Source organism: Neoarius graeffei, chromosome 1 (assembly GCF_027579695.1).
Source record: "Neoarius graeffei isolate fNeoGra1 chromosome 1, fNeoGra1.pri, whole genome shotgun sequence".
In the NCBI taxonomy this organism is placed as follows: domain Eukaryota; kingdom Metazoa; phylum Chordata; class Actinopteri; order Siluriformes; family Ariidae; genus Neoarius; species Neoarius graeffei.
In genome coordinates, this window is record NC_083569.1 from 86,388,324 (window position 1) to 86,403,651 (window position 15,328).

At 44.6% G+C, this 15,328-nt stretch overlaps 1 protein-coding gene across 1 annotated transcript in view; it reads right to left on the bottom strand.

Annotated features, from left to right (window-relative positions):
* Nucleotides 1-8,794: 8,794 nt before the first annotated feature.
* LOC132885397 (butyrophilin subfamily 1 member A1-like) overlaps nucleotides 8,795-15,328 on the bottom strand; it is a 54,839-nt gene continuing 48,305 nt past the window's right edge. Inside the window, exons 7-8 of the mRNA XM_060920050.1 lie at nucleotides 12,486-12,726; nucleotides 8,795-8,831 (exon numbers count right to left, since the gene is read on the bottom strand). Coding sequence (XP_060776033.1) covers nucleotides 8,795-8,831; nucleotides 12,486-12,726 — 278 coding nt within the window. The remainder of the gene's footprint in view (nucleotides 8,832-12,485; nucleotides 12,727-15,328) is intronic.

Genomic DNA, 15,328 nt, shown 5'->3' on the forward strand with positions numbered 1-15,328 from the left:
ATTTCTCCCTTCTATGTCTATGTCTGTCTCTCCCCCACCTCAGGTGAGTGAGCCCCAGATCACCGGTGCAGAGGGAAAGCCCGGGCCGGTTTGCTGGCGCTGCGGGGAGCCGGGCCACCTTCAACAGCAGTGCACGGCAATGGAAGTGGGCGCGGTGGTTCGGATCCCCGACGCGGCAGAGGCCGCCCTCGATCGGGCCGGAGCATATCGCATACGGGTGAGTATCCAAGGGGCTACATATCAGGCGTTGGTGGATTCTGGTTGTAATCAGACCTCAATTCGCCAAAGCCTGGTTCAAAACGAGGCATTGGGGGGAGCACAAGGGGTGAAGGTGTTGTGTGTGCACGGGGATGTTCACCGCTACCCTTTGGTGTCAGTCCACATTATTTTCAGAGGGGAAAAATTTATAGTGAAGGCGGCAGTTAATCCCCGCCTTACCCACTCTCTAATTTTGGGGACTGATTGGCCGGGATTTCGGGGTTTAATGACGCGCCTAATAAAGAGTGGGTCCTGCCATTTAACAGGGGGAGGTCCCGGTGCTGCTTTGGCGGGAGCAGCTGTCGCAGAGCCGTCTACATCATCTCCGCGTCAGAGTGAGGAACCGCCGGTTCCTCCTCTCTCTATTGGGGAATCCCTCGTGGATTTCCCATTAGAACAATCGCGAGACGAGACTCTGTGACATGCTTTTGACCAAGTGAGAGTAATCGATGGTCAAACGCTCCAGCCGAACGCCACCCCGTCCTTTCCCTAATTCGCAATTATGAAGGATAGGTTAGACCGAGTGACGCAGGACACTCAAACTAAAGAGCGTGTCACGCAGCTTTTAATTCCGAAGAGCCGCCGGGAATTGGTATTCCAGGCGGCTCACTTTAATCCCATGGCTGGACACTTAGGGCAGGATAAAACACTAGCCCGAATAATGGCCCGATTCTATTGGCTGGGGATTCGCGGCGATGTCCGTAGGTGGTGCACGGCATGCCGCGAATGCCAGTTAGTAAATCCAGCGGCCATTCCAAAAGCGCCTTTGCGCCCTCTTCCATTAATTGAGACCCCATTTGAAAGAATTGGGATGGATCTCGTCGGGCCATCAGATCGGTCAGCACGAGGGTACCGCTTTACATGAGTTCTGGTGGACTATGCAACACGATACCCGGAAGCAGTGCCTCTGCGCAATATCTCAGCATGCAGTATTGCGGAGGCGCTCTTCCGCGTCATCTCCCGAGCTGGAATCCCGAAAGAGATTCTGACTGATCAAGGCACCTCGTTCATGTCACGAACACTGAACGAACTGTATGGGTTATTAGGTTTTAAGCCGATCCGCACCAGCGTGTATCACCCACAAATGGACGGTTTAGTGGAACGGTTTAATTGCACCCTTAAAAACATAATTAAAAAATTTGTGAGGACGCGCGTAACTGGGATAAATGGCTCGAACCCTTGCTCTTTGCAGTGCGAGAGGTCCCCCAAGCCTCCACGGGATTCTGCCCGTTTGAATTATTATATGGGCGTAAGCCGCGCGGCATTTTAGACGTGCTGCGAGAAAATTGGGAGGAGGGACCTTCACCAAGCAAAAATGAAATTCAATACGTTATTGACCTGCGCGCAAAACTCCACACACTCACACACCTAACGCAGGAGAATTTGCGGCAGGCCCAAGAACGGCAAACCCGCCTGTACGACAAGGGTACGCGCCTTAGAGAGTTTGCACCGGGAGAGAAAGTACTCGTACTGTTGCCCACATCCAGCTCCAAATTAGTCGCCAAGTGGCAAGGACCCTTTGAGGTCACACAGCGAGTCGGGGACGTCGACTATGAGGTGAAGCGAACGGACAGGGGTGGGGCGCTACAGATTTACCACCTCAACCTACTCAAACTCTGGAACGAAGAGGTCCCCGTGGTGTTGGTGTCAGTGGTTCCGGAGAAGGCAGAGCTGGGGCCGGAGGTTCAAAAAGGAACATTAGCATCACGTCCCTCTCCGGTCCCCTGTGGAGACCACCTCTCCCCGACCCAACTCACGGAGGTTGCCCAGTTGCAGACCGAGTTTTCGGACGTGTTCTCGCCCCTGCCCGGCCGCACTAACCTCATAGAGCACGACATTGAGATGCCCCCGGGGGTGGTAGTGCGTAGCCGCCCTTACAGGTTACCCGAACACAAGAAAAAGGTGGTTCGGGAAGAACTCGAGGCCATGCTCGAAATGGGCATCATCGAGGAGTCCCACAGTGACTGGAGCAGCCCGGTGGTCTTGGTACCCAAGGCCGACGGGTCGGTCCGGTTCTGTGTGGACTATAGAAAAGTCAACGCGGTGTCTAAATTCGATGCGTACCCAATGCCTCGTATTGATGAGTTGCTCGATCGGCTAGGCACGGCTTGTTTTTACTCGACACTGGATTTAACAAAGGGTTATTGGCAGATCCCCTTGACTCCATTATCCCGGGAAAAAACGGCCTTTTCCACACCGTTCTGCTTACACCAATTTGTCACACTTCCTTTTGGGCTGTTTGGGGCGCCCGCTACGTTTCAGCGGCTGATGGACAGGGTCCTCCGCCCCCACGCCACCTATGCGGCCGCGTACTTAGACGATATCATTATTTATAGTAATGACTGGCCGCGGCACCTACAACACCTGAGGGCCTTCCTTAGGTCGCTGAGGCGGGCGGGTCTCACGGCCAACCCGAAGAAGTGTGCGATTGGGCGGGTGGAAGTACGGTATCTGGGCTTCCACTTGGGCAACGGGCAGGTGCGTCCCCAAATTAACAAGACTGCAGCGATTGCGGCCTGCCCGAGGCCCAAGACCAAAAAGGGGGTGAGACAGTTCCTGGGGCTGGCTGGCTATTATCGTAGGTTTATACCCAATTATTCGGACGTCACCAGCCCGCTGACTGATCTGACTAAAAAGGGGGCACCACATCCGGTCCAGTGGACGGAGCAATGCCAGCGGGCTTTTTCTAAGGTTAAGGCTACACTGTGTGGGGGGCCACTTTTACACTCCCCTGACTTTTCTCTCCCCTTTATGTTGCAGACGGCTGCGTCGGACAGAGGGCTGGGGGCCGTTTTGTCCCAGCAGGTGGAGGGGGAGGATCGCCCCGTCTTGTACATTAGTCGCAAGCTGTCGGTGCGTGAGGGGCGCTACAGTACCATCGAGAAGGAGTGCCTGGCGATCAAGTGGGCGGTCCTTGCCCTCCGGTACTACCTGCTGGGATGCCCTTCCACCCTCTGTTCGGACCACGCGCCCCTCCAGTGGCTCCACCGCATGAAGGATGCCAATGCGCGGATCACCCGTTGGCATGGGTGCCGCCAGGGGGGGAAAGGTTAGAACAATTCTAGGGGCCCAGCACTGCCATGGGGCCCTTTAAGGGGCTGATAATATGCTTTTAATGATTTTAATAAGACTTTTGAAATAACAATGCAATATTCCATCTGGTAAAATGAGCTAATTGAACAAGGTTGTCTATTTCTTGAGTTCTTCAACATATTGTCATTTAACCCTCCCCCTTTTGCGAAATGGTACAGTCCAGTTCTGGTAGAAGCGTGATGCGTTAAATCTGTGTGCTGATCAGTGCAACGCTACTTGCTGCTGTGTCGCGGTGCAGCAGCCAGCCAGCCAGCAGTGGAGTGCGTACAGTCTATGATCGCTAAATATGAAGAGTGGCTGTCAAAAACGTAAAGAAAGGCAGCTGAAAGCTGAGAGGGACTGGAGAGGTAGGCAACTGGTCACTCCGTTTTTCCCAAAGAAAGGTAGCTATCGCTCATGTGTGTTCAAAATATTAGCGAATGGTAAATGAACAGCATGAACGTGGTTGGATTAGCCTATCAAGAGAACACTTTTACAGTTTGTACAGTGACATTTTTTCCATTTTAATAACTGAACTGACTTGTATGATAAACAAGATGAAATATTACGTTATGCTGGTGCTAATAACTAGTGCTAATAACCAGTTTCATAACTAATGGGGTGCCCTAAATATGCACAGATTCAGCCTCAGGGGGACCTCCGCCCTACCAAACCACTGAACCCCCCTTTGGAGAAGGAGGTAAGCAGCAATACAACCCATAAATGCTTTAGGATTGAAGTTTTTAATGAGCGAGCACCATATACAGTTTGCTAGATTAAAGTGTTGCTAATAACGGACACCAGTCAAGTGTTTGACATGGTTATGTGTGTGGAATGTTCACACGTTCTAAACCATTGGTTTCAAATTGAGGAGCTGGAGAAAGCGCAGCACACATAAAAGAGGGATAGAGCAGTCACATCACACATTTCACTACCAATTGTCCTAGCACAAGAAGGCATGTGGCAAAATCTTGAATTTTCATTTGTGATTGTAAATGCACCAAAATTAGTCACTGACCAGTTTTCATCTAGTCCCTGGTAGGTTAATACATAAAATGTAATAACAAAGTCACAAACTCAAGGTCCATGGGCTATCAAAAGTCAAATAATGACAATAGTGCAATTGTGACGAGGGTGGGCAAAGTTGGGGGGCCCAAAATTCTAATCTTTCATGGGGCCCAAAATTTCTGGCGGCACCCCTGCCCGTTGGTATCTGGCACTCCAACCCTTTAACTTCAAGGTGATCCACAGGCCGGGGGCGCAGATGGTCGTGGCGGACTTCCTCTCCCGTCAAGGGGGGGGTCGGCTGCGGGCCGGACAGCTGCCCGGCCTGAGTCAGGCGGTGGGGGTATGTGGCAGCGGGGGTGTGGTCTAGCATCGGTCTGTGACAGGAGGGCGGAGTCGGGGAAGTTAAGTGGCAGAATCACTACACCTGTTGTTAATTAATGTGTTTGTGTGTCTTCCCAGTGACCGCGCCCTATTTAAGGAGAGAGAGCGAGAGCAGAGGGGGCTCTCTCTCCCCAACCAGATGACGTGTGTGTGTGTGTGTGTGTGTGTGTGTGTGTGTGTGTGTGTGTGTGTGTGTGTGTGTGTATGCGTGTGGCTGGGAGAGTGTGGTTTTGCGACTGAAAAGTGCAAATAAAAAGAGTTTTTGGAACTCCGTTCTGTCCTGCCGTCCTTCTGTGCTCCACCCACCTACATGGACTGTTACAAAGTCATTTAATGTATTGTGAGTGACGTGTTTGTGTCTCTGCTCTTCTTACAGAACCCTTGATGGAGTGAAATCAGAGTCAGTAGAAACTCAACCTGAATTTGTAATGCTTGAAAAGAAATGTGTAAATGTGATGATTGAAAACTGAGAGTGTGAATCTTAAGATATTTGAATATATTTGTCCTAAATTAAACCATCTGAAATTCTGACACTGAAAATTTAGGTTACGAAATTCAAGGTTTCAGAAATTCTGGTTTCAAGAATTCAGGTCGTAATAAAATGTAGTAGAATATCGGGTTCTGCTGACTCTGATTTCACTCCATAAACCTCCTTCCTGTTTGCTTCCTGTTTACTTCCTGTTGTCCAAATCTGGATAAATGACCTGAGCTGCCCATAATCTGGTAGCATTCATTTCATTAAACATGAGAAGCAGCTGTAATTTCTGCCCTCTGCCCCGATCTGCACCTTCTCATGAACCTTCACCATGTTAAATTGTGTCTCTATAAGTCCTGGGTACTGAGGGGAAGGGGTTGATAAAACACTACTGAGTCAGTGTTAGTGCGAGTTCAGCACAATCACTACCACATTTAATATCACACAGTGCCTTACTGCTGCACAATATGATAGAAAATCATCAAATACACTACCAGGACAAAAAAAAGTCACAGTTTGGATTTAAATTAGTAAATGCTTAAGAGCCTTTGATCGGATAATTACTGAGGTCATTAATATGTTTCAGCTGGCAGCAATTATTTTCAACAAATACAATTAGATTCAATAACAAAATTGTGTGTAGTGCACCATGTGAATAATATTTACACTACAAACCAAAAGTTCAAATTCGAGACAAGACATACTTGTCTTGTTTAATACACTGTTATTATTTCCCCAAACTCTCGCGGTTACCAGAGGACTAGCCCCCCACTGTAACCCTAGCTATGTAACAGGCAAGAGGCCGAGGGCTACAGAAACAGAGATCGGCGCCGCCCTATGCGCCATATGGTGCGGGAAAGGACTTTAGCCTTTATTATTTCCCATGGTGTTCATTGTACGTGTTGAATAAAACCAGATTTCACTTGACTGAACTTGAGATTTCTACTTCATGATTATACATTTTATAGAGAGTAAAAATGTGGTGTTGAACACATGAATGGGTTCATATGTATAATATTATATACACTATATGAACAAAAGTATGTGGACCCCTGACCATCACACCTCCTGTATCTGAGCTTGTTGGACGTCCCATACCAAAACCATGGGTGTTAATATGAGGTTGGCATTGCGCATAGTGATCTGAAGCATGTGTGCAGCTGTTGGCCATGGAAACCTATTTCATGAAGCTCCTGATGCACATTTCTTGTGCTGATGTTGCTTCCAGAGGCAGTTTGGATCTCTGTAGTGAGTGATGCAGCAGAGGGTTTTTCTGCACTACGGGCTTCAGCACTCAGCAGCCCTGCTCTGGGAGTTTGTGTGGACTGTCACTTCGTGCTTGAACTGTTGTTGCTCCTTGACGATTCACAGTAATAACACTAGCCCTATGGCCCCTGATGTCACAAGTCACTCATGTCACTTGTATTTTGTCTCTTGTGGGGATGGAGCAAGCACTACTGTTGTCGCCGGTGGGTGTGTACCGTCCATTCAGCTCCAATGAGGAGTCCTGAACAAAATGTCGCCTCCAGCACACAATTTACTCCAAGATATGATTTACTTGTATTGAAAATATACTTTTAATTGTAACATTTTATCAAAGTGGAAAAAAGTGAGAATTGTGCGAATTGTGTGTTTGTTGTATGCTGTATAACATGCATTTTTGTATTAGCGGAACAGAGCTCCATACTTAAGAGAATATGGGAATGCATCGACCTGATTTTTGATGGCTTTTGACTGTACAATGTCCATCTGTCCGTATGAAATAAATAAATATATATATATATATGAGTGATTCCACGCTTATGGGTACTGAAATGGGGACATGAACTTATTTTTAAAAATTCACCTAAAACCATTTCTTTTTTTTACCATCAGGTCACAAAACATGTAATCTTTAATGAATGATATGTTAAAAGATAACTTTAATTTTCTGAGATGTAATAAAAACATATTTATATGCCAAAGTCAGAACGTAACAGAAGTGTTGTGGACATATATATTCTCAATTTTAACAATGTAGAATTACTTTTTGAAACATAGGAAGGTGATGTTTTAGCAAATATAATTAATAAACATGTGTAGTAGAATAAACATACACATTCTTTCAATAAGATTAACATGGTATATAGCTAGATTGTAATTAATTTGTAACAGACGCGAGATGGACAATTGTAACAGAAGTAATGTAACAGACATCATTTTGGAACTCATAGGCTTGACCTTGGCATATAAATATGTTTTTATGACATCTCAGAAAATTAAAGTTATCTTTTAACATTTCATTAAAGATTAAATGTTTTGTGACCTGATGGTAAAAAAAGAAATGGTTTTAGGTGAATAAGTTCATGTCCCCATTTCAGTACCCATAAGCGTGGAATCACTCATATATATATATAGGGGCGGCACGGTGCTGTAGTGGTTAGCGCTGTCGCCTCACAGCAAGAAGGTCCTGGGTTCGAGCCCCGGGGCCGGCGAGGGCCTTTCTGTGTGGAGTTTGCATGTTCTCCCCGTGTCCACGTGGGTTTCCTCCGGGTGCTCCGGTTTCCCCCACAGTCCAAAGACATGCAGGTTAGGTTAACTGGTGACTCTAAATTGACCGTAGGTGTGAATGTGAGTGTGAATGGTTGTCTGTGTCTATGTGTCAGCCCTGTGATGACCTGGCGACTTGTCCAGGGTGTACCCCGCCTTTCACCCGTAGTCAGCTGGGATAGGCTCCAGCTTGCCTGCGACCCTGTAGAAGGATAAAGCGGCTAGAGATAATGAGATGATATATATATATATATATATATATATATATATATATATATTTATATACACACACACACTAGCAACAGAAGCTAACTGTACCAGCTAGTTTTGTTTGTAATGTCTCGATACAGGTTTAATGAGAAATCCTAAAGGACAGGTTAAACTGAATCCACTGTGAAGAGGTCCCCCCCCATTTTAGTTTAGTTAAGCAGTACATAGGAACTAATTGCAGGTCGGAAATAAAATGAGGCAGGAAAGAAAAAAAATATTGTACTACGTGTCCCAAACGATTAGTCTGAGGAATCGTTTGAGCCAGTTGTTTGGATTTACCACTGCATACCTAATTTGTATAAAGTTGAGAAAATGTAAACTCGCATGTTGCTTGTTGCATTGTCACTGTCGCTGAAATCGCAGCTCTGTCTCACGTGTGTATAGAGAACATGAATGGCTGCCTGTTGCTTTGTTGCTCGTGAGTGTGAACATATCTTTCCAGCTGACTGAGGCAAATCTAGCAGAGCAGAAATTTCACAAACTGGCTTGTGGTAAAAGCGGCATCCTCTGACAGAGCCGTGTTTAAAGTCACTGAGCTCTTTAGTCCAACCCATTCTACTGCCAGTGTTTGTCTGTGGAGATTGTACACCTATGGGCTTGAGTTTATTCACCTGTTAGTAATGAGTGCGGCTGAAACAGCTGAATTAGGAGGGGTGTCCACATACTTTTGGCCATGTAGTGTACAGCAGAGCTAATGTTCTATGTTAAAATGATCATTCATATCAGTAATTTGTGTATTTACTGAAATTCCTTTCCGGCCCCACACACACACACACACACACACACACAGACAGTTTATTCTCACCTGCATTTTGCTTCTCCTTTTGAAGCTCTGAGGCTGAAACAGAGAAAATAGTTTTGAGTATTCTGTATAAATTCAGTATAAATCGATGAAGCAGTGTAATATAATGATAAAGTAAATGAACAACACATCAGATTGCGGTTATGAAATGTAAGTATCCTCTGATGTTCTATATTTGTTAAATGATGAAGCACACTTCACACAGTGGAACATGATGTTACAGGTCAGTTATGACTCCGGTAGAAAACAAGTCATTTAATGTATTGTGAGTGATGTGTTTGTGTCTCTGCTCTTCTTACAGAACCCTCGATGGAGTGAAATCAGAGTCAGTAGAAACTCAACCTGAATTTGTAATGCTTGAAAAGAAATGTGTAAACGTGATGATTGAAAACTGAGTGTGAGAATCTTAAGATATTTGAATATATTTGTCCTAAATTAAACCATCTGAAATTCTGACACTGAAAATTTAGGTTACGAAATTCAAGGTTTCAAAAATTCTGGTTTCAAGAATTCAGGTCGTAATAAAATGTAGTATAATATCGGGTTCTGCTAACACTGATTTCACTCCATAAACCTCCTTCCTGTTTACTTCCTGTTGTCCAAATCTGGATACATGACCTGAGCTGCCCATAATCTGGTAGCATTCATTTCATTAATCATGAGAAGGAGCTGTAATTTCTGCCCTCTGCTCTGATCTGCACCTTCTCATGAACCTTCACCATGTTAAACTGTGTCTCTAAGTCAGAGGCCCAAACAGTGTAACAACCTCCCAGTTACCTTTGTGATTATATTTGATCAGGATAATGTGGTCTGTTCAAGGTTCTGACTACAAAGTTGAATTCTGGCTAAAATGTTTTATTTCTGCTGCTGTTGGAGTTTGGAGATGTTTTGCTGCTGCACACGCCGTGTATCCGGTATGTAAATGTTTTGCCGAGATAAAAATTGTCCCGCATTTTACGATTCCAGAGACTGCCAACACAAGTGAGCAACAATATCACATGACCACTGTGGGGTGTGTCTGACCTACTTTTAACCAAAACAAGTCAGTGTGGGCAAACATGGCGGACTCGACTCTCCCTCCAGCTAAAAGCCAGCGGAAAAGAAAAGGAAATTCTGCCTAGTGAGTGCAACTGCAAGATAGAGCAAGATTAGATGACATCATTTTTCTGGACAGATAACTAAATTATTCTAGCTAGCGCTTAGCGATCTTAGCCTTAGAATGAGTGGGCTCGACTCCATGGTAGCGAGTATGGAGTTATACACCTAATGTTTTGGTTTTACAGAGAAAGAAATGAGGAAAACAGTAACAGAGAAAAGAGAAATTCCTCTTTTGTTTCACGGATCTATAGGTTGCTTGCATCTGACATCACATCCGCCTCATTAGATATGCAAGACATGAAGTGGTGGTCAGCGAAGCTCACTGTTTACAAAGCGGTACTATCACTGGGGCACCTTGCTAGTCGTTAAAATGCCCGACACTTGCATTGTTTTGGGCTGCTCAAATCGAACAAACCATGCAACTGATAAATTTCTTCTGGGTTCCCCGTGAAGTGATAAAGGGTGAAAGAGCAAAGGATTTTATCAAAAGACGATGAGAGAGGCGGCTCTTTAATGTTTCATTGCAATCGATGGGAACAGAGTCGAAGAACACTCCAGTTTGCAGTGATCACTTTGGGAAAGGTTGGTAAATTCCTCTGATTTATTTTGCTTGGATTCGCAAATGACTCTTCTCACCATTTTCTGTTATTTCTTGGTGTTCTGAAGTTGAGGAGATGCTTCAGTCCTCAGGTGTGTTTTTGGTTACTGTTTGATCGTGGTCTCCATATTTTAAACTAATACATACAGTGGTGCTTGAAAGTTTGTGAACCCTTTAGAATTTTCTATATTTCTGCATAAAAATGACCTAAAACATCATCAGATTTTCACACAAGTCCTAAAAGTAGATAAAGAGAACCCAGTTAAACAAATGAGACAAAAATATTATACTTGGTAATTTATTTATTGAGGAAAATGATTCAATATTACATATCTGTGAGTGGCAAAAGTATGTGAACCTTTGCTTTCAGTATCTGGTGTGACCCCCTTGTGCAGCAATAACTGCAACTAAACGTTTCCGGTAACTGTTGATCAGTCCTGCACACCGGCTTGGAGGAATTTTAGCCCATTCCTCAATACAGAACAGCTTCAAATCTGGGATGTTGGTGGGTTTCCTCACATGAACTGCTCGCTTCAGGTCCTTCCACAACATTTCCATTGGATTAAGGTCAGGACTTTGACTTGGCCATTCCAAAACATTAACTGTATTCTTGTTTAATCATTCTTTGGTAGAACGACTTGTGTGCTTAGGGTCGTTGTCTTGCTGCATGACCCACCTTCTCTTGAGATTCAGTTCATGGACAGATGTCCTGACATTTTCCTTTAGAATTCACTGGTATAATTCAGAATTCATTGTTCCATCAATGATGGCAAGCCGTCCTGGCCCAGATGCAACAAAACAGGCCCAAACCATGATACTACCACCACCATGTTTCACAGATGAGATAAGGTTCTTATGCTGGAATGCAGTGTTTTCCTTTCTCCAAACATGAGGCTTCTCATTTCAACCAAAATGTCCTATTTTGGTCTCATCCTTCACAAAACATTTTTCCAATAGCTGTCTGGCTTGTCCACGTGATATTTTGCAAACTGCAGATGAGCAGCAATGTTCTTTTTGGAGAGCAGTGGCTTTCTCCTTGCAAGCCTGCCATGCACACCATTGTTGTTCAGAGTTCTCCTGATGGCGGACTCATGAACATTAATATTAACCAACGTGAGAGAGGCCTTCAGTTGCTTAGAAGTTACCCTGGGGTCCTTTGTGACCTCGCCGACTATTACATGCCTTGCTCTTGGAGTGATCTTTGTTGGTTGACAACTCCTGGGGAGGGTAACAATGTTCTTAAATTTCCTGCATTTGTACACAATCTGGCTGACTGTGGATGGGTGGAGTCCAAACTCTTTAGAGATTTTTTTGTAACCTTTTCCAGCCTGATGAGCATCAACAATGCTGTTTCTGAGGTCCTCAGAAATCTCCTTTGTTCGTACTATTATACACTTCCACAAACATGTGTTGTGAAGATCAGACTTTGATAGATCCCTGTTCTTTAAATAAAACAGGGTGCCCACTCACACCTGATTGTCATCCCATCGATTGAAATCACCTGACTGTAATTTCACCTTCAAATTAACTATTAATCCTAGAGGTTCACATACTTTTGCCACTCACAGATATGTAATATTGGATCATTTTCCTCAATAAATAAATGACCAAGTATAATATTTTTGTCTTATTTGTTTAACTGGGTTCTCTTTACCTACTTTTAGGACTTGTGTGACAATCTGATGATGTTTTAGGTCATATTTATGCAGAAATATAGAAAATTCTAAAGGGTTCACAAACTTTCAAGCACCACTGTATGTCTTCACTTTATTTATCAGGATGTCCTCACAATCTTGACAATATGCAGCATTTATTTATTCTCATTGCACTTTCTCTGTTTTAATAAAAAAAAAATGTATTGTTTGCTGGAAGAGAAGAGCAGGGAGAATTGAGAATCAAGTGGCTGTGGTTTATTTACACCCCATACTAAAACTTGTAGCGTCCTAGCAACCATCGCAAAGATGGGTACAAAAAGCCACAAAATTCCTCCTTACCCGGGCATAAATGATACAGGATTTATACTGTAGTGTCCTGATCCCCAGATCCTTAACCCAACAACATATAAAAAGTTGCTCTCCTCCATGCTCTTCCAGGTTTTCATCTGTTTTTCTGTGTAGAATGATGTCTGCAGCACCAGGGTGTTTGAGATGTTGGGGAACTCAATGGATGGATAATTTTCCAACTCAGAGGAAACCCAACCAATTTCACCACCAGCTGTCAGATGGTGATGGCACACTCAAAAATAGAAGAGATTGGAAGCATGTCAGACTGTGAAGCAATCACATGGAGCAATCCCATTGTAATATGGTTTAATTGAATTTTTTCCATATAGCACTGTATATTGCAAAAATTGTTTTTGGAGACATTTTATAGCCTATCTGCACGGCATTTAATGAAAGTGATGCGGGCACGGCACGGCTTCAGCAGCGTAAGCACAGCACATTATTCTACACGATCCCTGCTGAGCTCCAAAACATGCCTTGATGTGTAGATATCATTAGTAGCCTACGATAGTAGCAGCGGAATTAAAAAAAAAAAAGTTTCCGATAGCTTGATTCCGGTATAGGCCTGCTGCATGTTGAGGAAATTTAGGTCACACCTCCCACGGAATATTGACGGGTATTTCGCACACTATTTATAACCATCACATTAAAAGTTATATATGTTGTTTTGATGCCTGTTTGTTTCCCAAATATATACGTGTGTGTCTTAATGGGTGAATAAAAGGCATCGAGGTAAACATTATTATAGAAAGGGGCTTTATGAAGTTCAGTCCATTTACTTGCATTGGTTTACGGGGAAGATTTGCCACATCCAATATGGCGGACACTCTGACGTATCCCAGCAACGGGCCACCAGGCTCAATGCGGCGTCTGTGTTTATATGTCTATGACGCCGGGTAGAAGAAGGGGTTTATGCGCATGCGCCGTACTTCTTCTATTGTTCTGGTGTCTCCGATGGGACCGTCTTACAGCGCACGTAGAGGTGTGGCATGTGTATTGCATCGTTTTCAGCAAGCGTTGCGTTGCCATATGTACCTGATATTTTACTGATCCGTTGCCCATGTGGACGCAATATTTTTTTTAAATCTCATTGCCATTATGTGGATGTAGCCTCAGTGTTTTCTGTGTGATCTTGGTGTGACGAAGTTCCATAGTTATGCTAATTAAACAGCTCCTCACATTCGTCTGTTTCCGTGGGGCCGTACTGTTTACCTCAAGAAGTAGGAAAACAGTTCCAAAATGGAGAAAAGTGACTCTTAGGCGCCGTTTACACATACCCGGGTATTTTTAAAAACGCAGACCTTTGCCTTCATTTGTGCCTTTCGTTTATACACAAACGGAGTTTTTTCCTCTGAAAACGATTCTTTCTAAAAACCCCGGCAAAAGTGGAGATTTTTTGAAAACTCCGTTTTGCGTTTGTGTGTAAAGAGACCAAAACGGAGTTTTAGGCAATCTTCGCGCCACAAAAGAGCGACCATTGTACATATGACAAGCATGGAAACACTCAGAGTAGCAGCATTTCTGTTATTAAGCGCTATATTCGCCTGTTTGCTTTTGAGAATAAAGCTCATTGACCAGCAGAGACGCATTAGGGCTCGGAGGGCAGCAATTGCGGAGCTTCTGGTGACCAAAAGAGCCCGACCATACCACCGCCAGCGTCTCACACACACACACCTCTCTCTCTCCCACACACTCACTCTCTCTCTCTCTCCCACACGCACACACACACTCACTCTCTCTCTCTCCCCCACACACTCTCTCTCTCCCCCCCCACACTCTCTCTCTCCCCCCCCACTCTCTCTCTCCCCCCACACACTCTCTCTCTCCCCCCCCCACTCTCTCTCCCCCCCCACAATCTCTCTCCCCCCCCCACTCTCTCCCCCCCCACACTCTCTCCCCCCCACACTCTCTCCCCCCCACTCTCTCTCTCCCCCCCACTCTCTCTCCCCCCCCCACTCTCTCTTTCTCCCCCCCCACTCTCTCTCTCTCCCCCACACACTCTCTCTCTCTCCCCCCCCCACACTCTCTCTCTCTCTCTCCCACACGCGCGCGCGCACACACACGCTCTCTCTCTCTCTCACACACACACAGGGGCGCCGCTAGGGGGGGGAAGTTAGGACGATTCTAAGGGCCTGGCACTGACAGGGGGCCCTGTGAGGGATATTAATATTATTTTAATAGTATTGCCTTGTGTAAGTTTTTGAAATAAAATATTTCATTTCATCTGTTAAAATATGCAAATTATACATGGTTATGATTTGCTATAAAATTTTTCTTGAATTATTTATGATAGTCATTTCACCCCTCCACCCTTTTTACTAATGGTACAGTCTGATTCTGGGCGCGGGACGCGTGAAATGTGTAGCTCCGTGTGTGCGCAGCGCCGCTATTAGCGCAGCTTAGAGCAGCTGGCAGTTTTTCTACGTGTGCAACAGAGGTGTGCATTCTAGAAGTTGCTAAGCAGGAGCAGGTGTGATAAATTATGAAGTCCGGATATCACACTGTGTGAAAAAAAAATCACCTTTTTTCATAGGTATCTTTATTGTATAATTAACTCTAGGTGTTTTGCCATTGTTCATGTGTGGATTTGTTGATATTAAGTATTTAACTTTAATATTTTGCACATTAGCTGTGGTCATAGAGATCATTGCTATTGTTCATGCGTGGATTTATTGATACTGTTGCTAAGTATTTAACTTGAATATTTGAACATTTGCTGTGTTTTCTAATAAATGTGTGATGCCTAAAAGAAACCAAAAACACTTAGTGGATTTCTTGCAGTGCACTCTGTAATTGTATCAAAAAACTAGTGTAGTTATTCATCAAGGCGTACA